The sequence below is a fragment of the Panthera pardus genome, unplaced genomic scaffold (assembly GCF_024362965.1).
Source record: "Panthera pardus isolate Hobbes unplaced genomic scaffold, ASM2436296v1 HiC_scaffold_22, whole genome shotgun sequence".
NCBI lineage: Eukaryota > Metazoa > Chordata > Mammalia > Carnivora > Felidae > Panthera > Panthera pardus.
Genome location: NW_026526788.1, coordinates 20,525,094 through 20,551,198, shown reverse-complemented (window position 1 = coordinate 20,551,198; position 26,105 = coordinate 20,525,094). Strand labels below are relative to the sequence as shown.

Here is a 26,105-nt window from a genome sequence, read left to right as displayed (position 1 = left end):
TACTGCAGTCCTATGGAAAATAACATGTATTAAAACAATGTCAAAAAAGACTGTGTCTCTTACTTATGGGTCTCACTTAGATTAAATTTCCCTGGTAGGAGACAATGAAAGTAAGGGGAAAGAAATGCAGTAAAAAGAGTAAACATGAGGTAGACTCCAAAGAGAAATTTTAATTCAGGAATAAAACTGAGGGGATATATTAATTCCAATATAACACATCAAATATATATAAAAGTTATGTCAATGAGAATTCTTTACTATTAATGTTACTCACTATTAATACAATATAAAAATCAACTGTTCCATTACTGATAACTTAACTATAATTAATAGCATATTTCATCTATTCCAGAATGTATTTCTTAAGTTTTTGAGAGCCATTTGTATTAAGTTTTATTTGTTTATTTATTTTTATATTTTGAGAGAGAGTGCACATGCATGCATGCAAGCAGGGAAGGGCAGTGGGAAAGAGGGAGAGAATCTTAAGCAGGCTGAATATCATGGCCATAAGATCATGACCTGAGCTGAAATCAAGAGTTGGATGCTTAACCAACTGAACCAGCCAGGTGCCTCTGAAAATGTATTTTCTTCACATTTAGCTTCTCTGACATGAGTCTTACAATAGCTGTGACATGAAAACACTGTCTCATAGTTTAATTGATAGTATTTTTCCTTAGTGATATATAAAATGGTGGATCTTATAATTAGTATCTTTGATAAGAAATACGGTACCAGAGAGATATTATTTTCCTTGCTCTCAAAGACTGAAATCCTTAGCAATCAAGGATGTTATAATCCTTAGCAACTTCCTAATAAAAAGGTTGAAGATAAAATCAAAATCACACAGAATTAAAATTTTATCCATTTAACATACCCATAGGAAACGTTTTACACTGAGTTTAAGAAAAACACAAGATAGTGAGAGTATGTACTGAGTATGTATGCACGTACTGTAGCTAAGTATGTACTGAGTGAGGCTACAGGGGGAAAATAATGCATGTGTGAGGCTATGGTGGGGGGAAGCTGATTTATCTGAAGGATGCCTCAACTGTGGAAAATTTCTAAGCAACCTACAATAGTTGAGGCAAATTTTTAAGACTTCTTTCTTCAAGCTCCTTTATGTTGATAAAACATTTAGCCTCTCTCTACAAATTTTCAGAGGAAACAATCACCTGTACAAAGAGGAAACAAAGCCCCATTCTAAGAAACAAGGAGAGGATGACAGATGTATTCAGGTAGAGATATTTTTGTACCACTTCAACACCTATTTAAGTGTCCACTAAATATTTGTTTCTTAAATGAATGAATAAACAAGTAAATGAATGAGATGAATGGTAACATTTCCATCTAATGGAATATTAAATTATAGTTCAAGATCAAAGGGGATGGGCTCTCCACATCAGATATCTGAAGGCCAAATGGCTATGAGGTACTTTCTAATGAAGCACACACACACACACACACACACACACACACACACAGAGGACACTAGTTTAGATACAAATTTTCAGCATTCAAGTGAAAAATCGAGTAACATTTCTGCTAGGTACAGTCATTAAGATCTGCATCCATTTCCCTAATTACAGAAAGATGTTCCTGGCTTCCTTGTTTCAGTATCTGTGAAAATAAAATTAAAAAAAAAATAACTCTCTCTCAAAACAAAGCTTAAAATATGCTGAGTATATTTTCAAACTACACCAGTTTTATTTGCAAAGTTTTTATTTTGAAAAATCAAACTATGCAGAAAAGAACTGATTTAATGCCATCTCAGATCACTCCAACCAATACAGCATAGTTTGTTCTGTTACACAGTGCTACTGGCAATGCAAACATAATCAATGCAGTTCATATCACCTTATAATTAAAAATATTTTAAATATGTAACTAGCTTTTTAGGAACTATTAAATATTTTTCTGTATATTTATTAAATATTTTTCTGTATTTTTCTGTTCTCTTACCTGCTGTGCAGAATTCTATAATTTCACTCCATTCAGACACAACATAATCACCATCAACCTGTTTTGAGGCAGTCTGCACTGCGACTGTATACTCAGTTCTTGGGCTCAAAAACCAGTGTCCACGGACAGTCATTGGCAAGGGAACAGCTTTTGCCACCAATTTTGTTGGAACATCCTAAGACAAAAAGACAGAAAAATAGGAAAGGGGAATGAAGGAAGGTAGGAAAAAAGGGAGGGAAGAAATCAGTTAATTTAGCAGTATAACTTGAATCAATTATAAACAATTTGGAAGAATTTATTAAATTCCTGGCTGATGACAGAATTTTCATTTTTAAAGATATTTAACAATTATATTCAAATCTCTTATTCTCCAGATGTAAAAAATAAGGCCCAACTTGATCAAGAGACATACCCAAGGTCATACAGCTAATTAATGACATAAATGTACTTAGGTTCCTGTTTTCTTGAGTCTTGTTCTTCTCTGTATACTCCTTATATGTGCACCTTAAAACACAATATTCTAATACTAAATGATAAAACAAAACAAAAACCTCTAAAATTCCAAACATGACAGAAATAAAATTCAATGATTTTGTATTTTAAAATATATTTGTTTAATTTATACTACCAATCAGTTTTACCAGAGTAGCCCATTACTAAATATTTTATATGTGAAGGGAGAGCACATTTTAAAAACAGCTATTTTAAGATAAATTAATCCATTTTATATACAAAAGAGGTGATATCTGTTTCAGCTATATTCAAGTATGGAGCTCATGTGTCATAAAAATGTTTAGATATTTCCAAACAATGATTAATAAGGTAATTAAACTTGCTAGTTGAATACTCACTACATTTCCAAAGACATGTTTTTCTAAGTATGGAATAAAGAAAAGTGGGTCAAATCTTGACCTAATCATCATTTCACATTAAGTATTTCAAAGATACTTCAAGGAAATATTTCAAAACTACTTCAAGAAGGCAAATGTCAGAAAAGAGAGTATCCATAACCATAAGGCATAATCAAACTCGGAACATGGTTAGAACAATGACTTATTGATCTTGTTCTCTCACACTTATCTGTACATATAATTCTCATTTATCATCAGTGAATATAACTGCATTTGGTAAAAGGCATAATTTCCAGACAAGATAAGACAGCTCTTCCAAAAGATTTGCTGAGTTAAAACTTAGTATCAATATTTAAAAAAAGACCAGTTTTCATCAGTAAAAATACTGAAACATAAGAATACTTAAACCAGATAAATATTTTTCTCTCTATACTACCTCTGATGTCTATGTAGGGAGACATGTATCAGAATAGATATGTGGTAAGTAGACTGTTATAAGAATAAATATCAGAAAGGTGTTACATGTCTAAGACATTTAATGGTTGATTTGTATTTTCAAACCATAAAATAGAATAAATAAAGCAATTTTCAGCCCTAAAGTATTTTACAAATACCCTAAAGTTTATAAGCTACATAAAATTCCTCTTTTGGAAGTTATTATAGGGAAAAATGTGTGCTTCAATGAAGACTATGCATTGCTTATAGTGTACTCTTCTGGCTATCTTCTTCTGATTCTGTGGAAGCTATTTTATAACACTGTAATTTGTAGATATTCTTGTCTAAATACATGCAAACGAATTTTGTCCAATTCTCTCTTCTGGCCCTTACTTCGTCCTGACCCCAAACCAGTTTTGCCTCTACTTATACATTTATTTCAGTATTCTGATCCATAACTGTGTCCATTCTTTGGATTATCCATTGAAACACCTCAGCAGTTAATTAGTGAGTTAAATCTTTAACACATGTTCATTTTTATGTCTATATGAGAGTCATGATTTTACCTTTTCTGGGAAAAACTGTATTTTAATAGTATATTTGACATTTCATTTTCCTAAAAAAATCTCTTAGAGTAGAATTTTAAACTGACATGTAATTTTTATTCTCCCAATGTCAAACACATCATATAAGTAATTAATAGAACATTATTCCTTTTAAAATGTCCTCATATTTATAACGTTTTTAAGATGCAAATGAATATAAGTGTGTGTTAAGATTTTACCTTGTGTTTAAATTTATTGGAGTTCTTGTTCTCTTTCTTATTGAGGTCAATGAAATAGTGTGTAATACGGTCCTTTGACTTTGAATCCATTTCCCATGAAATCTTGAATGAGTCACATGTAATGTTGCTTATTTTGATATTATGTGGTACTGGAAGTTCTTCCATTTCTGCTATGCCACTGTCTTGTGATTTGTTCCCTGCAAGAAAACAAGGCACAGGTAGTTTCCAACTAATGTATTTTTCCAGAAAAAGCCATCAGTTGTATATACAGTTCTGAACTCAACTAACTGCTAAATCTGAGATTTCATTTTGTTCATGAAATAATTTGAGTGCTAATGATAGCTAATGTCATTTACAAAATCATTTTACCAATGAAAAAAGCAGAACTGAATTAGAAAAACTGAATGTGGAACCTCTACATTTTCAATTTACTTTTCCAATTTCTGTTTTCATAGAATGTAAACAAAACATTGATAATCCATCTGTCTAATCTATGAAAGATGAGTCTTACATTGTAGATTCCATCTGAAAAGCCCCAAGAGATCATTTTTCCTACATGACCAATTAATTCTGCTCTAAAGTAATGTCAGGTGTTTTAAACTAGATGATGCCAAAAATGTTGCTAATGAAAGAATCCAGTCAAATAAAAAAATATTCTTTAAAAAATATATGAGGTGTCAGTGATAGTCTATAAAAATTTTTCTTCCTTTTTCCTTTAGTTTTGGAAATTTATGTATAGAAACAGGATGTGATGTGATGGTTATACTACATATACAGATAATATTGAAGACCATCCTCTTACAAGTTATTATGTCAAGGATATTTTAGGAATCTTTTTACCAGCTGTGCCTTGATAAATTTAATTTTGAGTATTAAGACAATAAATAAGGCTAAAAGAGAAAAAAACAACTGCCAAGTTGATTGATATCATTAAAATCTTGAAGAACTTGATCCAACATGTGGTTACTTTAAAGACAGTTTCCTGCATTTCCAGTAAGAGGAACTGACAAACTAAAAAAGAAACTTTAGCTAACAGTATAAAGTAAAATATGATGGAGGACAGGTCAAAAAGAGAAAAACTATGAATTTGCCAAGTTTGTTTCATAGTGAAAGACATACTGGATCAAATTTTACTCCACTTCTCCTTCCTATGTTCCTTTCCCCCAAGCCAACATAAAATTCAATGCCCCAGAGGAGAAAAAATAAGTGTAATTGTTATTCATATGATAAAAAGTGGTAGATCACAAATCAGCTACATAACTTGTTCTTTAATGAAATAAAATAACATCTCTTGATGAACAAAAATTAAAAATAACAAAAATGAATGTGGAAAAAAAGTGGAAGGCAGTAACTTCCACTTGCAGATTAGATTGTATTCTCCTGCCCTCATATTCCCATCTCAATTGTGAATATACAACTGTTGACACTTCCCAGTTTTATTAAATCTTTCACCCATGTTGTCTCATATCAAGCTGTGTTGTGATCAGGGGAACCTGATGGCAACTGAAAACTAATCCCAAAATAACTTAAATTCTTGGGGCGCCTCGTGGCTCAGCTGGTTGGGCATCCAACTCGTGATTTCGGTTTAGGTCATGATCCCAGGATTGTGGGATCAAACCTTGTGTTGGGCTCCACACTGAGCATGGAGTCAGCTTAAGATTCTCTCTCTCCTTCTCTCTCTGTCCCTCTCCTCTGCTTGCATGTTCTCTCTCTAATAAAAAAAAATAATGACTTATGTTCTTTATTGTCATTTCTTGAACAATACTTTTAAAAATCCTTCTTTCTGGGGCACCTGAGTAGCTTATTTGGTTAAGCATCCAACTCTTGGGTTCGGCTCAGAATATGATCTCGCGGTTCATGGGATCAAGCCCTGCATTGGGCTCCAGAGTGACAGCACGGAGCCTGCCTGGGATTCTCTCTCTCCCTCTCTCTCTGCCCCTCCCCCACTTATGTGTATGCACTCTCTCTCAAAATAAAGAACTAAGCTTTACACACACACACACACACACACACACACACACACACATATATCCCTCTTTCTTCTATGTACCTTCCCCTCACACCCCAGTTTCCCCAGATTCCCTCTCTATAAAACTGCCACAGAAATTACTCTCTCACCCTTTTCTTTCCTTCCCATCTGGACTAACAGAATCCCCAAATTGCTTGGGACTTAAATGAAGCCTTTTAGAAGTCAAGGGAAGGAAAGAAACTAAGTAGAATCCTTTTAATGGACTTGGGAAAAGGAAGGCAATAAATACTCAAACATCAGTAATTTTTGTTCTATTTAGAAAAGCTCAAAGTTTTTACCTATTATTCTGATTGCAAATTATCTTTAAAATATAAGTAACACTACTGAAAAACTTTCTGGACACTAATGGTAGAAGTTTCTGTAGAACTCACATTATGATTCTGTATAATTTCATAACAACTGAGTGGAAAAAGTGTTATTTAAGATCATACAGAGGAAAAGAAAGCTATTTTACATTTGATCCAATTTAATTAAAATGCAATTTCAACATATAAACACTAAGATACAAAATTTTTCCATTTAAAATTCCACTATTGTTGCAGAATTTCAACAAGTGAAGACAGTAGTGAAAAGTTGAGGACATAGCATTCTAAATGGAGGCAGTGGAAAAAGCATTAAGAAAAATTCGTCTTCATTTTAGTTAATTCAGCACATGGTATATGAAAAAAATAGTGAGAATGCTAAAAAAGGAGACTAGAGATGTGTCAAGAAAGTTGAGAAATTATCTAAGAGAAAAAAAACTTATGATTCATTTAGATGGAGTTCAATATGTTTAATACTGAAGACATTTACTATAATTTATTGCCAGGCTCACATAATTAGTTCAAATGTGCCCTTCAAACATACCAAGAAGGCAATTTTTAAATATCCATGAGTGTCCAGCATAATTCTACATTTTTAAGAAGATGGCTGAGAAGTACACACAGGCTCTGTATTAAATGGACCTTGAAAAGATCTTGACTCACTAAAACATTTTAAGTGTACAAAAGAATAATAAGCCTACTTCACATCTACCTGTAGTAGCACATACTTCAATCTATGAATAAACTGCGTTGTTACAACATTATGAACTTCTATATATCAGTAAAATACTGTCAATATATTCTATCTATTATCCAATCTATAAGAAATGGAAATCCTTGAAATTTGCTTTTTTCCTCCTTTCCTCTTAAGAATTAGAAAAGCTGTTCTAAACAAACATTATTCATTACAATTCTTATTCCTTAATTTTAGGGCCATGTTACAAAACAGAAATCATGAAACATAATCTATTTGTCTCATTTATAACATATGTGTATGCATTCATCTGTGTGAATATACAATACACACATACAATGATATATTTTTTCTTTTAATAGCCTTATACAGAGATTTAAATTACTTAGCTATCAAAGTCCTTCATTAACCACCTTAGAATCTGAGATGTTTTCTTTGTATTTATCTTTTTGAAAGATACAGTAGAGAAAAAACTTATTTGGTAATCAGGATTACCTTATGAAGTGTATGACTCAATTTGATAAAGTAGCTTTATCTTGAATAAAGATGAAAAGTATACCTGCTTAATAACTTAGATGTACTCTTGTAACAACTGGAATAGACCATCTTTCTCTTTATTGAGGGCATCTATATTTTTAGCATATTTCTTGTACCATTGCCCCTTTGCCCCACCAGTTTTGCTATGAAAATAACGAGTGACTTTTCTTCTTCATAATAGAGTGGTACAATAGAAGCTAATCTAAAATCTTAGTTACAGTAGGTAAAAGGGAATAAATGACTCAGCTTGAATAAAGTAAGAAAATGTTTTTTTTTAAGTAATAAAGTAGTTGGTTGCCTGGGTGGCTCAGTTGGTTGAGCTGAGGTCTCAGGTTATGATCTTGCAGTCCATGAGTTCAAGCCCTGTGTCAGGCTCTGTGCTGACAGCTCTAAGCCTGGAGCCTATTTCAGATTCTGTGTGTCTCCCTCTCTCTCTGCCCCTCCCCCTGCTTGTACTCTGTCTCTGTCTCAAAAATAAACAAACGTTAAAAAAAATTTTTAAGTAATAAAGTAGTTAGTTTTAATAATAAGCCCTGAGCTATCTTTCTAAGAAAGAAATTGCGGTATTAGCTTACTTCCCTTAAAAATAGCAACCATGAGGCAATTTTCTCGTATCTTTTTTCTTTCCTAAAATTTAGTGATAAAAAAATCTTTTACTATAGTACATATCAGCATATTTATTTTATAAAGTTTTATGTGTATATGTTTAAATTAATATATATTTTAATAACTTTCATTACAAACTCAGAGATATAGTCTGTTATATACTTTTCCTCTTCATAAAAACAACTTTAAAATTCTGCAATACTTTTAAAGTCATTAAAGAAAAACTAATTAAGACAGTAATAAATAGTAACCACAACAAAACATTAAACTGTTCTATGCTTTACTTAATATTTAGGAAAAAACACAAAGAAGAAAATAAAAATCACTTGCAATCTCTATACTATTAACATGTTGTGCTTAATGTTTTGTAACCTGTTTTTCATCTAATAGATTGTGAACATTTTCACATGACTACACATAATTCTAAACTTGGTGTATTTTATTCTACTAATCAGTCATCTTGATACTAGACATGTAGATTGTTTCCAGTGTTTTCCTGAAATATCACTTCAGTCAACTCTATTCTATATGTATTTTTGTATATATCTATGATTATTTATCTCTGGATAAATCCCAAGATACGCAAATATTGAATCACATTTGTTTTCATCAATGTATATTCCCAACTACTCTATGTGTCCTTTTTTACACCCTTATCAATTCCATTTATTGCTATTTAAAATATCCATGTGTTTCTATGGGCAAAAGTTAAAACTTTATTTTATCTTAAAAAAGTAAAAAAATGGGGCGCCTGGGTGGCTCAGTTGGTTAAGCGGCCAACTTCGGCTCAGGTCATGATCTCACGGTCCGTGAGTTCGAGCCCCGCGTCGGGCTCTGTGCTGACAGCTCAGAGCCTGGAGCCTGTTTCAGATTCTGTGTCTCCCTCTCTCTGACCCTCCCCCATTCATGCTCTGTCTCTCTCTGTCTCAAAAATAAATAAACGTTAAAAAATTTAAAAAAAAAAAAGTAAAAAAAAAAAAAAGAGCCTTGACCTAAATCTCACACCATATACAAAAATTAGCTCAAAATTGATTTAAAAAAATAATGCAGAACATAAAAACCATAAAACTCTTAGGAAAAAAAAAAAGAAAGTCTTTGGGATCTAGCTTAAGTGAAGAGATCTTGGACTTCAGCCAAAAGCACAATCCATAAAAGGAAAAATATTCAGATCGTCTCATTCTTACTTTTTGGTCTACTTCAAGTGTTTCAGCTTATTTCCCTTTCAGTGTCTAAAACATTTTGCTTTCTATATCTTGATGCTACAGCATATATGTGTATTACATTGTATAAAAATATAAATATACTTATTTTAAATATCAAAACTTACACATACACTTGCAGATTGTATATGGCACTATTTGCAGTCAAGAGAAATGTAAACAAACAAAGATGCAGTATTAAATCATAACTCCATAAAATTAACTGTAGTACATACTGAACTACTGTAATTTCATAGCCACCTCCTATTGCTATTGTGGTGAGCTTAAGTGTTGCAAGTATATGCTTAAAACACGGTATGATGCTAATCATCTCCACATGAGCAGTTTGTCCCTCCACTAAACTGCATATTGCAATAAAAAGTGATCTCTTGCAGTTCTCATGTAATTTTTGTGTTTACTGCAGTACTGTAAACCTTGAATAACACCCTGAGACCCATATGAAGTGCCATTAGTGATGTTGGCAGTGCTCCCAAGAAACAGACAAATTTCATGACATACAAGAAAAAGTTGAATTGCTTGATATGTACTGAAGATTGTGATCTTCAGCTGTGGTTGCCCACCATTCTAAGATAAATGAATCCCATGTAAGAACCACTGTAAAAAAAAAGAAAAAGAAAAAGAAAAAAAGAAAAACAAAATGAAAATCGTGAGGGTTTCACTGCAGCTGTACTAGCAGGCATGAAAACCTTATACATTTTGTGAAATATATTTTTATCTCATTGAAAATGAAGCTTTTATGTGGGTGCAGGATGGCTATAAGAAAGGCATATCTATAGAATCTAATATGATTCCATAAAAAGCTATATGACAACTTAAAGCAAAAGGAAGGTGACAGATCTAAAGCTAGAGCACTTAATGCCAGCCAAGGATGGTTTGATAATTTTAGAAAGAGGTTTAGCTTAAAAAATGTCAAGGTTAACAGGAGAGGCAGCTTCTGCTAACCATGTGGCAGTAGATGAGTTCCCAGATACCATTACAAAAATCATTGAGGTGAAAAGATATATGCCTGAACAAGTATTTAATGCAGATGAAAGTGCCCTATTCTGCAGAGGTGGGGGGAGAAATGCCACATAGGACATTATTAGCAAGGGAGAGAAGTGAGCAGGAGGAAATTAGTTAACAAATGCAGTTGGGCTTACGATCAGGACTGCCTGATCTATAAAGCTGCTAACTGCCAAGCCTTAAAGGAAAAGATAAATACCAGCTGTCAGTCTTTTGGTTGCACAAGATGGCCTAAACAATGAGAGCCCTTTCTTTGGATTGGTTCTATTGATGCCTTGTCCCTAAATTCAGGAAGTACCATGCCAGTAAGGGACTACTTTTCAAGGTTCTTTTGATATTGGACAATGCTGCTGGCCACCCTGAACCCTATGAATTCAATACCAAAGGCATCAAAGTAGTCTACTCACATCCAAACACAATGCCTCTAATTTAGCCTCTAGATAAGGGTGTCATGAGGACATTTAAAAGGCTAATTACACACAGTACTGTATGGAAAAGATTATCAACACTATGGAAGAAAGCACTGATAGAAAGAAAATCATGCAAGTCTGGAAGGATTACACAATTGAAATTACTATCATTGTTAGTAGAAAAAGCTGTGAAAGCCATCAAACCCCAAACAATAAATATCTGCTGCAGAAAACTGTGTTTCATGAAATCATGAAAGAGATTTTGGATATGGCAAAAAAGTTGGGGAGTGAAGACACAGATCTTGGAGAAATTCAACAGCTAATAAACACCATACCAGAGGAAATTACAGAAGACAACTTGATAGAGATGAGAACTTATGGACCAGTGCCAGCAATGAGGAAAAGATGTAGAAAAATCAGTACCAGAAAACAAAATGAAATCAGACAATCTGACAGAAGGGCTCTGAGTATTCAGGACTTCTTTTCCTTCTTTTATGACAATGGACCTTTCTATGATATGGGCACTGAAACTAAAGCAATTGGTGAAAGAAGGATTGGCAACATATAGAAACATTTTTAGAAACATGGAAAAGCAAAAAGTCAGATAGAAATTACGATATATCTCCATGAAATTACATCAGATGTGCCTCCCTCTCCTGCTTCCCTTTCCACCTCCTAAACCTCTGCCACTCCTAAGACAGCAAGACCAATCCCTTCTCTTCCTCCTCTTCCTCAGCCTACTCAGCATGAAGACAAAAATGAAGACCTTTATGGTGATTCCCTTCTACTTAATGAATAGTGAATAATCATCCCACTGGACAGTTGATAAATTCATCTGTTGTGTTTGTTTATAAGCGTTCTTATGCTAAAATCTAATAACTTTATTGCAAGAATTGTATGAGATGTTCTGTATCATCTTCATCACTAAGTATTCATCATGTAGAAGATTGTGTGCAAGACTTGTCTGGAAGTGGATAGCCTATCCTTACATGGGCATAAGGTGAGTGATATTTAATATGAAATTAGTAATGTGTTGTCTTTCTTACTATTTTATATCTTTGCTTTTAAAGAATTACATTACCATACAACATGCCCCTGTCTCTTATGATAGGAGAAAATGAGCATTAGCCTACAGTCACAGATAAGTTTTTTTAATGTAACAGTGTTCCCAATATTGTATTATGAATATAACTATAATACTGTATGCCATAAAAATTTTATAACAATTCATTCATCATTGTATAGGCTAAGCTGCCATGAGGCAATTGTATTGATCATACTAGGCAAACATAAAAGTAATCATATTACTGCATGTTCATTACCAATGCATGAATTGTTATACCTGTAAATAAATATGAATTTCTTTTTCACATTGTCCTTTCATGTTTGATGTCTAGTGTTAGTAATACGTATAACATCTACAGTGTTTTGTATCATATAAGACAATATTGATGTAGGTACTGACAGACAATTCGTCTTATAAACAGAAAACATAAACATACAGTACAATAATTTAAATGTATTTTCCCTAACTTATGAATTTCTTAACATTTTCTGCTAGCATACTTTACTGTAAGAATATATTATTTAATACATATAAAATAGAAAATATGTGTTAATCAACTGTTTATGTTATTGGTAACGCTTCCGGTCAATAGTAGGTATTTATTTGTTAACTTTTGGGGGACTCAGAAGTTACAATGTGGATTTTTGACTGCAGAGGAGGTCTATGCCCCTAACCCCTGCATTGGTCAAGAGTCAACTGTATATAATAGTTATATCTTCATTGGTGATTATATCCTTTTTCAATTAAAAATGACTACCTTGAGAGAGTGTCGAAGATGGCGGCGTAGGAGGACGCTGAGCTCACCGCGTCCTGCTGATCACTTAAATTCCACCTACACCTGTCTAAATAACCCAGAAAACCCCCGGAAGACTAGCAGAACAGAGTCTTCGGAGCCAAGCGCAGACGAGAGGCCCACAGAAGAGGGTAGGAAGGGCAGCAAGGCAGTGCGCCCTACAAAGACTGGTGGGAAGGAGTCCGGGGCGGAGGGGCAGCCTGCTGGCCAAGAAGAGACCCCGAGTCTGGCTTGCAAAATCAGAGGGGCCAGACGGACTGTGTTCGGACAGCCAGCAAACGGGACTTAACATCTGGAAGGTTGTACGTTAACAGCTCTGCTCAGAGAGCAGGAAAGCTGGAGGACAACGGGAGGGAGAGTTGCTGAGCCCTGGGATGACAGAGCTCAGTTTGGCAGGGAACAAAGGCGCTCGCCAGCACCATCTCCCTCGCCCATTCCCCATCCAAAATCCCAAAGGGAACCAGTTCCTGCCAGGGAACTTGCTTGCACCACGCAAACACCCAATGCTGTGCTTCTGCAGAGCCACAGCTCCGGTGGCAGGTCTGACTCCCTCCCACTGCCTCAGGTCCCCTCCCGAATCGGATCACCTAAGGAGAAGCCAGCTGAGCCTGCCCCTCAGGCCCCTTGCACCTTGCCTATCCACCCCAGCTAATACGCCAGATCCCCAGCACCACAAGCCTGGCAGTGTGCAAGTACCCCAGACGGGCCACGCCACCCCACAATGAATCCCACCCCTAGGAGAGGGAAAGAGAAGGCACACACCAGTCTGACTGTGGCCCCAGCAGAGGGCTGGGTCAGACATCAGGTCTGACTGTGGCCGCACCCACCAATGCGAGTTATTCAAGACAGAATAGGGGAAGTGCCCTGCAGTTCCACAGCACTCCAGGGACTATCCAAAATGACCAAAGAGAAGAATACCCCTCAAAAGAATCTCCAGGAAATAACAACAGCTAACGAACTGATCAAAAAGGATTTAAACAATATAAACAAAGTGAATTTAGAATAATAGTCATAAAATTAATCGCTGGGCTTGAAAACAGTATAGAGGACAGCAGAGAATCTCTTGCTACAGAGATCAAGGGACTAAGGAATAGTCAGGAGGAGCTAAAAAATGCGATAAACGAGTTGCAAAATAAAATGGAAACAACCACGGCTCGGATTGAAGAGGCAGAGGAGAGAATAGGTGAACTAGAAGATAAAATTATGGAAAAAGAGGAAGCTGAGGAAAAGAGATAAAAAAATCCAGGATTATGAGGGGAAAATTAGAGAACTAAGTGATGCACTAAAGAGAAATAATCTACACATAATTAGTATTCCAGAGGAGGAAGAGAGAGAGAGAAAGGTGCTGAAGGTGTACTTGAAGAAATCATAGCTGAGAACTTCCCTGATCTGGGGAAGGAAAAAGGCATTGACATCCAACAGGCACAGAGAACTCCCTTCAGACGTAACTTGAATCGATCTTCTACACGACATATCATAGTGAAACTGGCAAAATACAAGGATAAAGAGAAAATTCTGAAAGCAGCGAGGGATAAACAAGCTCTAACATATAAAGGGAGACCTATTAAAACTCGTGACCGATCTCTCTTCTGAAATTTGGCAGGCCAGAAAGGAAGGGCAGGAGATCTTCAATGTGATGAACAGGAAAAATATGCAGCCGAGAATCCTTTATCCAGCAAGTCTGTCGTTTAGAATAGAAGGAGAGATAAAGGTCTTCCCAAACAAACAAAAACTGAAGGAATTCGTCACCACTAAACCAGCCCTACAAGAGATCCTAAGGGGGATCCTTGAGACAAAGTACCAGAGACACCGCTACAAACATAAAACATACAGACATCACAATGACTCTAAACCCATATCTTTCTATAATAACACTGAATGTAAATGGACTAAATGGGCCACCAAAAGACATAGGGTATCAGAATGGATAAAAAAACAAGACTCATCTATTTGCTGTCTACAAGAGACTCATTTTAGACCTGAGGACACCTTCAGATTGAGAATGAGGGGATGGAGAACTATTTATCATGCCACTGGAAGTCAAAAGAAAGCTGGAGTAGCCATACTTATATCAGACAAACTAGACTTTAAATTAAAGGCTGTAACAAGAGATGAAGAAGGGCATTATATAATAATTACAGGGTCTATCCATCAGGAAGAGCTAATAATTATAAATGTCTATGCACCGAATATGGGAGCCCCCAAATATGTAAAACAATTACTCACAAACATAAGCAACCTTATCGATAAGAATGTGGTAATTGCAGGGACTTTAACACCCCACTTACAGAAATGGATAGATCATATAGACACATGGTCAATAAAGAAACAAGGGCCCTGAATGATACATTGGATCACATGGACTGGACAGATATATTTAGAACTCTGCATCCCAAAGCAACACAATATACTTTCTTCTCGAGTGCACATGGAACATTCTCCAAGATAGATCACATACTGGGTCACAAAACAGCCCTTCATAAGTATACAAGAATTGAAATCATACCATGCATACTTTCAGACCACAATGCTATGAAGCTTGATATCAAGCATAAGAAAGAGTCTGGAAAACCTCCAAAAGCATGGAGGTTAAAGAACACCCTACTAAAGAATGAGTGGGTCAACCAGGCAATTAGAGAAGAAATTAACAAATATATGGAAACAAATGAAAATGAAAATACAACAATCCAAATGCTTTGGGATGCAGCAAAGGCAGTCCTTAGAGGAAAATACATTGCAATCCAGGCCTATCTCCAGAAACAAGAAAAATCCCAAATACAAAAACTAACAGCACACCTAAAGGAAATAGAAGCAGAACATCAAAGACAGCTTAAACCCAGCAGAAGAAGAGAAATAATAAAGATCAGAGCAGAAATAAACAATATAGAATCTAAAAAAAAAACTGTAGAGCAGATCAACCTAACCCAGAATTGGTTTTTTGAAAAAATAAACAAAATTGATAAACCTCTAGACAGGCTTCTCAAAAAGAAAAGGGAGATGACCCAAATAGATAAAATCATGAATGAAAATGGAATTATTACAACCAATCCCTCAGAGATACAAGCAATTATCAGGGAATACTATGAAAAGTTGTAGGCCAACAAACTGGACAACCTGGAAGAAATGGACAACTTCCTAAGCACCCACACACTTCCAAAACTCAAACAGGAAGAAATAGAAAGCTTGAACAGACCCATAACCAGCAAAGAAATTGAATCAGTTATCAAAAATCTCCCAACAAATAAGAGTCCAGGACCAGATGGCTTCCCAGGGTAGTTCTACCAGACGTTGAAAGCAGAAATAATACCTATCCTTCTCAAGCTATTCCAAGAAACAGAAAGGGAAGGAAAACTTCCAGACTCATTCTATGAAGCCAGTATTACTTTGATTCCTAAACCAGACAGAGACCCAGTAAAAAAAGAGAACTACAGGCAAATATCCCTGATGAATATGGATGCAAAAATTCTCAATAAGATAGTAGCAAATTGAATTCAACAGCATATAAAAAGAATTATTCACCATGACCAAGTGGGATTCATTCCTGGGATGCAGGGCTGGTTCAACATTCGCAAATCAATCAATGTGATAGATCACATTAATAAAAGAAAAGATAAGAACCATATGATCCTGTCAATCGATGCAGAAAAGGCCTTTGACAAAATTCAGCAACGTTTCTGAATAAAAACCCTCCAGAAAGTCGGGATAGAAGGAATATACTTAAAGATCATAAAAGCCATTTATGAAAAGCACACAGCTAACATAGTCCTCAATGGCGAAAAACAGAGCTTTTTCCCTGAGATCAGGAACACGACAGGGATGCCCACTCTCACTGCTGTTGTTTAACATAGTGTTGGAAGTTCTAGCATCAGCAATCAGACAACAAAAGGAAATCAAAGGCATCCAAATTGGCAAAGATGAAGTCAAGCTTTCACTTTTTGCAGATGAAATGATATTATACATGGAAAATCCGATAGACTCCACCAAAAGTCTGCTAGAACTGATACATGAATTCAGCAAAGTTGCAGGATACAAAATCAATGTACAGAAATCAGTTGCATTCTTATACACTAACAATGAAGGAACAGAAAGACAAATAAAGAAACTGATCCCATTCACAATTGCACCAAGAAGCATAAAATACCTAGGAATAAATCTAACCAAAGATGTAAAAGATCTGTATGCTGAAAACTATAGAAAGCTTATGAAGGTAATTGAAGAAGATATGAAGAAATGGAAAGACATTCCGTGCTCATGGATTGGAAGAATAAATATTGTCAAAATGTCCATACTACCCAAAGCTATCTACACATTCAGTGCAATCCCAATCAAAATTGCACCAGCATTCTTCTCGAAACTAGAACAAGCAATCCTAAAATTCATATGGAACCACAAAAGGCCCCGAATAGCCAAAGTAATTTTGAAGAAGAAGACCAAAGCAGGAGGCATCACAATCCCAGACTTTAGCCTCTACTACAAAGCTGTCATCATCAAGACAGCATGGTATTGGCACAAAAACAGACACAGACCAATGGAATAGAATAGAAACCCCAGAACTAGACCCACAAACGTATGGCCAACTCATCTTTGACAAAGCAGGAAAGAACATCCAATGGAAAAAAGACAGTCTCTTTAACAAATGGTGCTGGGAGAACTGGACAGCAACATGCAGAAGGTTGCAACTAGACCACTTTCTCACACCATTCACAAAAATAAACTCAAAATGGATAAAGGACCTGAATGTGAGACAGGAAACCAACAAAACACTAGAGGAGAAAGCAGGAAAAGACCTCTCTGACCTCAGTCGTAGCAATTTCTTACTTGATACATCCCCAAAGGCAAGGAATTAAAAGCAAAAATGAACTACTGAGACCTTATGAAGATAAAAAGCTTCTGCACAGCAAAGGAAACAACCAACAAAACTAAAAGGCAACCAACGGAATGGAAAAAGATATTTGCAAATGACATATCGGACAAAGGGCTAGTATCCAAAATCTATAAAGAGCTCACCAAACTCCACACCCAAAAAACAAATAACCCAGTGAAGAAATGGGCAGAAAACATGAATAGACACTTGTCTAAAGAAGACATCCGGATGGCAAACAGGCACATGAAAAGATGCTCAACGTCGCTCCTCATCAGGGAATTACAAATCAAAATCACACTCAGATATCACCTCATGCCAGTCAGAGTGTCCAAAATGAGCAAATCAGGAGACTATAGATGCTGGAGAGGAGGTGGAGAAACGGAACCCTCTTGCACTGTTGGTGGGAATGCAAATTGGTGCAGCCACTCTGGAAAACAGTGTGGAGGTTCCTCAAAAAATTAAAAATAGATCTACCCTATGACCCAGCAATGGCACTGCTAAGAATCTACCCAAGGGATACAGGAGTACTGATGCATAGGGGCACTTGTACCCCAATGTTTATAGCAGCACTCTCAACAATAGCCAAATTGTGGAAAGAGCCTAAATGTCCATCAACTGATGAATGGATAAAGAAACTGTGGTTTATACACACAATGGAGTACTACATGGCAATGAGAAAGAATGAAATATGGCCCTTTGTAACAACGTGGATGGAACTGCAGAGTGTGATGCTAAGTGAAATAAGCCATACAGAGAAAGGCAGATACCATATGTTTTCACTGTTATATGGATCCTGAGACACTTAACAGAAACCATGGGGGAGGGGAAGGAAAAAAAAAAGAAAAAAAAGAGGTTAGAGTGGGAGCGAGAGCCAAAGCATAAGAGACTCTTAGAAACTGAGAACAAACTGAGGTTGATGGGGGGTGGGAGGGAGGGGAGGGTGGGTGATGGGTATTGAGGACGGCACCTTTTGCGATGAGCCCTGGGTGTTGTATGGAAACCAATTTGACAATAAATTTCATATATTGAAAAAAAATAAAAAATAAAAAAAAATAAAAATGACTACCTTAATAAATGTAATATATACTTTGAAATAATTTGTAACCTGCTTATTTCAATTTCCCTGTATGTGGAATATCTTTGTTTTTTCCTGCACTTTAAAATTATTTGTATATTTATATATACAATTTATATATTTTAAATATATGTGTATTATAAATTTATATATTTTATATAAATTTATATATTGTATATATATTCATATATTTATTTAATTTATTTTTAAGGTTTATTTTTGAGAGCAAGAATGCAAGCGGGGGACAGGCAGAGAGAGAGTAGACACAGAATCTGAAGCAGGCTCCAGGCTCTGAGCTGTCAGCACAGAGCCTGACACAGGGCTCAAAGTCTGGACTGCGAGATCATAACCTGAGCCCAAGTCAGATGCTTAACCAGCTGAGCCACCCAGCTGCCCCATTTATTTATTTTTAAAGTAGGCTCTATGCCCCCCTCAAAAAAAATTAAGTAGGCTCTATGCCCAACATGGGGCTTGAACTCACAACCCCAATATCAAGAGTCACACGTTCTACTGACTGAGCCAGCCAGGCGCCCCTTATTTTTTGCTTTAAATCATTTTCAGTAATTTTGTTTTAGGTATTCTTCAGTATTTTCACTCAATTTGAGAAATTTTGCCTTTTATTAGAAATATTTAACTTACACTTATGTTTCTTCTTGCCTATGAGATCTTATTTTATGTTTTATATATTTTATTCTCCTTGATTCTATCTTTCACTATATGGACTCTATTTTCCTTGGAATCTCTTTTCTCTAGTAATTTGGAAGTTCTAAAGCCCATGTTTTATTCTACTAGAAGTTATGTTTCTTCTGTATCAAGGGTGAAACAAGTATCTGTTAAAACCTTCCATATGTTAAATGAAGAAATAGAGGTATTTTTACTTTTGAATTTTTGATGGTGTACTCTAGATCTCAGAGCCAACATGTTTAAAATATTTGCAGGAATGAAATATTTCCTTCAAAATGATATGTGCATTCTATGCCATAATCTATTTACAATAATTCTTTGGGTTTTATTATTTCAAATGGTTTTTCTATTCAGTGTCAATCCTTTAAACATGACCTCTCTAATCTTGAGTTATTTAGCTTGACTTTTTTTAGTTGCTTGAAACAGATTTTCTGTGATCCATTTCCAAATCAGGAAAGGATTTTATGAATATTTGTTTTTCTGAAATTGTTTTTGCTATTGTCTTTTCATACGAATAACTGAATTAAATATAGAATTTTTGCCTAAAAATTTTGCAGCTGTTGCTCTACTATCCTGTTCTCTGGCATTAAAAGTTGCTGAGAAGTTTGGGGTTGGTCTGATTTTTCTTCACTTTATCTAACTTGTTTTATTCCTGTGTTTTATGGGATTATTAAAATTATAATTCAATGTGGAGTTGGATCCAGACCAAAATCCTATCTTTCAGATCTAATAATAGGCAATTACAAGGCTTTGCTTGGCAGACCTCATGGGGGATGCTGCTCTCCATATATTACACTTGGTGCATATAGTCAGTGCATTAGTTTTCGGGAAGGAGCTACAGTCAAGGACTCAGGTTTCCTTCCCCCCTCCCCCGACAGCTATGATCATATATACATCTGCATTCCTAGTTCAGGTGCCTCCTCCTTTGTTAAATACTTCCCCAAGACCTCCTTAATGGGGGGCAATGGGTGAGGCACTTTTCTCCACTCTAACTTGGTTCTTTTCCAGTCCTAGCCTTTTGCCCTGTCCTCACCCCCCTTTATGTAATAGCAGGAATCTTTCACTTGGAGCTCCTCAGCAGTGTGACATTTCCACCATCACCCCACTCACTCCCAATCTGCGTTACATCTACCTGACTCTTGCCTGGTGCTATTCAGTAGGGAATAATAGAACACTGGGGATTCACCTTCTTTTTGCTTCTGGCTTGTACCGTCTCAGTAAATAAAGGCTTGGTTATTACTTTCGGTTTGGTGCTTTGTCCTAATTAATCACCTAGGCATCTGACTGCATGACAATTCTTCTGTTCCATTTCTTCTTAATCTTCCTTGGAAATTGTTAGTACTGGAATATCAGATCTGTTTTTGACCTCCATATATATTATCTTCTATTTTCATCTGTCGTTCCCCATACATCCTGAGCAAAAGATTCTAAGTGTTTCCTCCATATCTTTTTTTTTTCCAGTATGGCTTCCATTCTTTGAATTTGAAAACTGATACGGCATTTTAAATTTTCTTATATTTTTTCCTATTCAGAATTAGGTCTCTATATATTAGTTTATTATCTCATCTAATCTTCATTTTTGTTTCATTAAATCCAATCTTGAATTTTATTGAGAACATAATTCAAAATCTATAAAATTTACATGCTTTTACCACAGAAAATCTGTCTCAGAAATGTTATTCTGCCTCTTATTGCTAAATTTTTCTCTATTTGTAGAATCTTTGTATAGATAGGTCTCATTTTAGTTTTTCTGTGTATTCACCCTTGATCAAGAAGACATCTGTAGGTCTGGTAAAGGACAGATCTCCTTAATTCCTACAAGGGGGTGCTATCAGAATATTCCTCTTGGATCTTAATCTGAAGGGGCACTTATATAAGTTAATGTCATGATTAAGGGATTCTGCAGTCTGTGAAGAGAAAACAAAAATATAACAACAACAAAATAGAGACATGGATGATTCCAGCACAGAAACTTCATCTCAGTTTACATTCCTGGTTTGGTTAATCTACTGATCTGGGGCAAGCTTGCCACCTCCAGCATTCTGTCTGGTCTGACTTCCTCCTCCAGTTACAACATATAGCAAGTTTGGACATTTTTATTAAACAGCTGATCCTCACATTAGAAAAGTCTTGCTACTTTAGATGGTACTAGTGGGTAACTTTATTTTCTGTAGCCCCAAGTGCATGGACTATTTCATTACATTATGTTCTCTCGTCCCAGTTTAATTTCCTACTGGGTGTCTATTAAGTGTGGGAAAATATATCAGTGGTTAAGAGTAACTAAATTAACAATCTGGGTATTTTCAAAGCTGTTTTATATAAAGCCTAACAGATGCTCACAGCCCTTAATATCCTAAAACTTAACTGAATAGGTTAATGGTAATTCATATTGAAATTGTATATTTTCACATGGTATTGTTTCTCTGACTCTAATTCATTAATTCCTAAAGTCTGGAATTAAATTGAATGAATTTCTAATAAAAATGAATGTTAATCTATACTTGTACTGATTTTGACCCCTCAAGGCCTACCCAGGGGATATTTGGCAATGCCTGGAGATATTTTATTTTTGATCAAAACAATTTGAGAAGGGTTCTACCAACATCTAGTGAGTCTACATTATGAAGTTTTATTTGTGGATAAAATATCTAATCAGTTCAATCTGTTAAGCACTACATTGCTTAATGTCAGTGCATCTATACTTTGGAAAATACACTAAACAGTTACTTGAACTGATGTTTTTAGTATTACTGAACTCAGTTACTACTTATTATTTTTTCTATACATTATTTAGTGGTATCCCATCCACCTGAATATGTATTTTACAGACTTAAGATCATTACAATTTTGGATACCCAACTTTCAAAATTAAAGGTAGGAAGAAAGGGAGGATAAATATTCCTTAGGTACTGAAATAGACAGGAAGTACTATGTGGGACTGGAGCATGTTGAAAGGTAAGAATTACAGTACCCTAAACAAGAAGTAGAAATAGGCCTGCATATTGAGGCAGCATTCAAAAGAGGACAAAGAGGAAGAGCCAAGAGTAAATTGGAGGACTGATCCGGAAGGGAAATATGAAACAGAATAAAGTTAACAAGAAAAGTAATAGAAAAAAATGTTGGAAACCATGAGCAGATCTCAGAGGTAAGTCAAAGTCAATCCAAATTTTAAAGTTTCATTATCAAAAAGGTAAACTGTGTTTGTATATCTCTGAATATTCATCACAAATGACAATCCTCTATTATGTTAATACTCAAATTGATTTCATGTCTTGATAGTTATAGCTACACATAATCTGTTAATTACAAATTGGATAACATTGTATATACTAGTAAGATGGACAAGTGTTTGAATTCTATCTATGCCACAAGGAATTGTTTGATCTTGAGTAAATCTTATAACCTAAACATCCATTTCCTCATACGGTCAGTGACTATTTAATAAAGTAATAAGGACATATAAAACATTTAATATAATATCTATCATGTTGTAGACAATAAATGTTAGCTATTTAACATTATATTCATAGAAAAAATAATACTAATTCAGTCTACCCTTGGTCTAATTAATGTATGACTTTTCTAATTCAATCCTGAATGCCTGGGTCTCCAAATATCTTGGAATAATTTTTTTCTTTTAAAATCCTTCAAGTATGCTAACAATCATTAGTGTCCAGATATGTGCAAGAATTTTTATTTTTAAGTTTTTATTTTAATTCCAGTTGGTAAACAGTGTTATACCAGTTACAGGTATAAAATGCACTCATTCAAAATTTCATATATCACCCAGTACTGATCACAAGTGCACTCCTTAATCTCCATCACCTATTTCAACCATCTCCCCTTGTACCTCCCATCTGGTAAATATCAGTTTGTTCTCAGAGTCTGTTTCTTGGTTTGCTGCTCTTTTTTTCCCTTTACTCATTTTGTTTCTTAAATTCCACATATGAGTGAAGTCATTTGGTATTTGTCTTTCTCTCACTGACTTACTCCACTTATAATTATACTAACTTCATCCATGTCTTTGCAAATGGCAAGATTTCACTTTTTTATGGCTTAATAATATTCCTGTGTGTGTGTGTGTGTGTGTGTGTGTGTGTGTGTGTATCACATCTTCCTTATCCATTTATCAATCAATGGACACTGGCGCTGCCTCCAACTCTTGGCTATTGTAAATAAGGATGCTATACACATAGGGGTGCATATATATTTTGAATTAGTGTTTCTGCATTCTTCCAGTAAGTACCTAGTAGTGCAATTGCTGAATCATAGAGATATATTTTTAACTTTCTGAGGAAACTCCCTACTGTTTTCTACAGTGGCTGCACTAGTTTGCATTGCCACCAACAGTGCAAAAGTGCCCCTTTTTCTCTGCGTCCTTGCCAACACTTATTTCCTGTGTTGTTTATTTTAGTAATTCTGACAGATGTGAGGTGATATCCCATTGTAGTTTTGATTTGCATTTTCCTGATGATGAGTGATGTTGAGCATGTTTTCATGTGTCTGTTGGCCAAATTGATGGAGGTCTTCTTTGGAGAAATGTCTGTTCATGTCTTCTACCATTTTTAATTGGATTATTTATTTTTTACATATTGAGTTGTGTAAGTTCTTTATATATTTTGGATACTAACCCTTCATCAGATAATGTCATTTGCAAACATCTTCTCCCATTCTGAAGGTTGCTGTTTAGTTTTTCTGACTGTTTCCTTCACTGTGCAGAAACTTTTAATTTTGATATAGTCCCAATACTTTATTTTGCTTTTGTTTCCCTGGCCTTAGAAAACATATCTAGAAAGATATGGCTAATGTCAAAGAGGTTACTGCCTGTGTTCTCTTCTAGGATTCTTATGGTTTTAGGAAATCTTACTTTAATACACTTTGAATTTATTTTTATGTATGGTTTAATAAAGTCCAGGATGTTGCTGTCCATATTTCCCAAAACCATTTCTTGAAGAGGTTGTCCTTTTCCCATTGGATATTCTTTCCTGCTTTGCTGAAGAATAATTGATCATATAGTTGTGGGTTTATTTCTGGGTTTTCTATTCTGTTCTATAGATCCATGTGTCTGTTTTGTGTATCATACTGTTTTGATTACTACAGCTTGGTAATATAACTTGAAGTCTGGAATTGTGATGCCTCCAGTTTTCCTTTTCTTTTTCAACATTGCTTTGGCTATCTGAGGTCTTATAGTTCCATACAAATCTTAAGATTGTTCTAGTTCTGTTAAAAATGTTGATATTTTTATGGGATTGCATTAAATATGTAGATTGTTTTGGGTAGTATAGACATTTTAACAATATTTGTTTTTCCAATCCATGAGTATAGAATGTCCAATTCTTTGTGTCATCTTGATTTTCTTTCATCAGTGTTTCCCAGTTTTCAGAGTACAGGTCTTTCATTTCTTTGGTTAGGTTCATTCCTAGGTATCTAATTATTTTTAGTGCAATTATAAATGGGATTGTTTTCTTAATTTCTCTTTCTGCTACTTCATTATTGGTACATAGAAATGCAACAGATTTCTGTACACTAATTTTGTATTGTGACTTTACTAAATTCTTTTATCAGACCTAACAGGTTTTTGGTGGAGTCTTTCAGGTTTTCTACATATAGTATCACGTCATCTCCAAATAGTGAAAGTTTGACTTCTTCCTTTCTGATTTGGATGCCTTTTCTTTTTGTTGTCTCATTGCTGTGGCTAGGACTTCCAACTATGTTGAATAAAAGTGGTGAGAGTGGACATCCTTGTCGTGTTCCTGACCTTAGGGGGAAGCTCTCAGATTTTCCCCATTAAGAATAATGATAACTGTGGGTTTTTCATATATGGCCTTTAGTATATTGAGGTATGTTCCCTCTGAACCTAAACTTTCTTGGGGGCTTTTATCATGAATAGATGTTGTATTTTGTCAAATGCTTTTTCTCCATCTATTGAAATGATCTCTTATTTCTCTGATTGATGTGATGTGATATCACCTTGATTGATTTGTGAATATTGACCCATCCTTGCAATCCAGGAATAAATTCCACTTGACTGTGGTGAATGATATTTGTAATGTATTATTGGATTTGGTTTGCTAGTATTTTTTGAGGATTTTTGCATCTATGTATATCAATGATATTAGCCTATAGTATTCTTTTTTAGTGGTGTCTTTACCTGGTTTTGGTATCAGGGTAATGCTGGCCTCATAGAATGAATTGGGAAGTTTTCCTTCCCTTTATATTTTTTGGAATAGAGAATAGGCATTAATTCTTCTTTTAATGTTTAGTAGAATTTGCCTGTGAAGCTATCTGGTCCTGGACTTTTCTTGGTTTGGAGTTTTTTTGATTACAGATTCCATTTGTTTGCTGGTTATTTTTCTGTTAAAATTTTCTATTTCTTCTGTTTTAGTTTTGTTAGTTGATATGTTTCCGGGTATTTATCCATGTTTTCTAGGTTGTCTAATTTGTTATCCCATAGTTTTTCATAATATTCTATTATAATTATTTGCCTTTCTGTGGCATTGGTTGTTATTTCTCCTCTCTTATTTGTGATTTTATTTGAGTTCTTTCTTTTTTTTAAGTTTTTTTAACGTTTATTTATTTTTGAGACAGAGAGAGACAGAGCATGAACGGGGGAGGGTCAGAGAGAGGGAGACACAGAATCTGAAACAGGCTCCAGGCTCTGAGCTGTCAGCACAGAGCCCGACGCGGGGCTCAAACTCACGGACCGCGAGATCATGACCTGAGCTGAAGTTGGCTGCTTAACTGACTGAGCCACCCAGGCGCCCCGATTCTTTCTCTTTTTTTATTGATAGGTC

The 26,105-nt window shown here is 35.2% G+C and overlaps 1 protein-coding gene across 4 annotated transcripts in view; it reads right to left on the bottom strand.

The window, feature by feature from the left end:
* Positions 1–26,105, bottom strand: part of PHYHIPL (phytanoyl-CoA 2-hydroxylase interacting protein like) — a 93,225-nt gene that overhangs the window by 17,763 nt on the left and 49,357 nt on the right. For all 4 annotated transcript variants that reach the window (XM_019436082.2, XM_019436084.2, XM_053910296.1 and 1 more), the window contains exons 2-3: positions 4,030–4,226; positions 1,960–2,134 (exon numbers count right to left, since the gene is read on the bottom strand). In XM_019436082.2, coding sequence (XP_019291627.1) covers positions 1,960–2,134; positions 4,030–4,226 — 372 coding nt within the window. The remainder of the gene's footprint in view (positions 1–1,959; positions 2,135–4,029; positions 4,227–26,105) is intronic.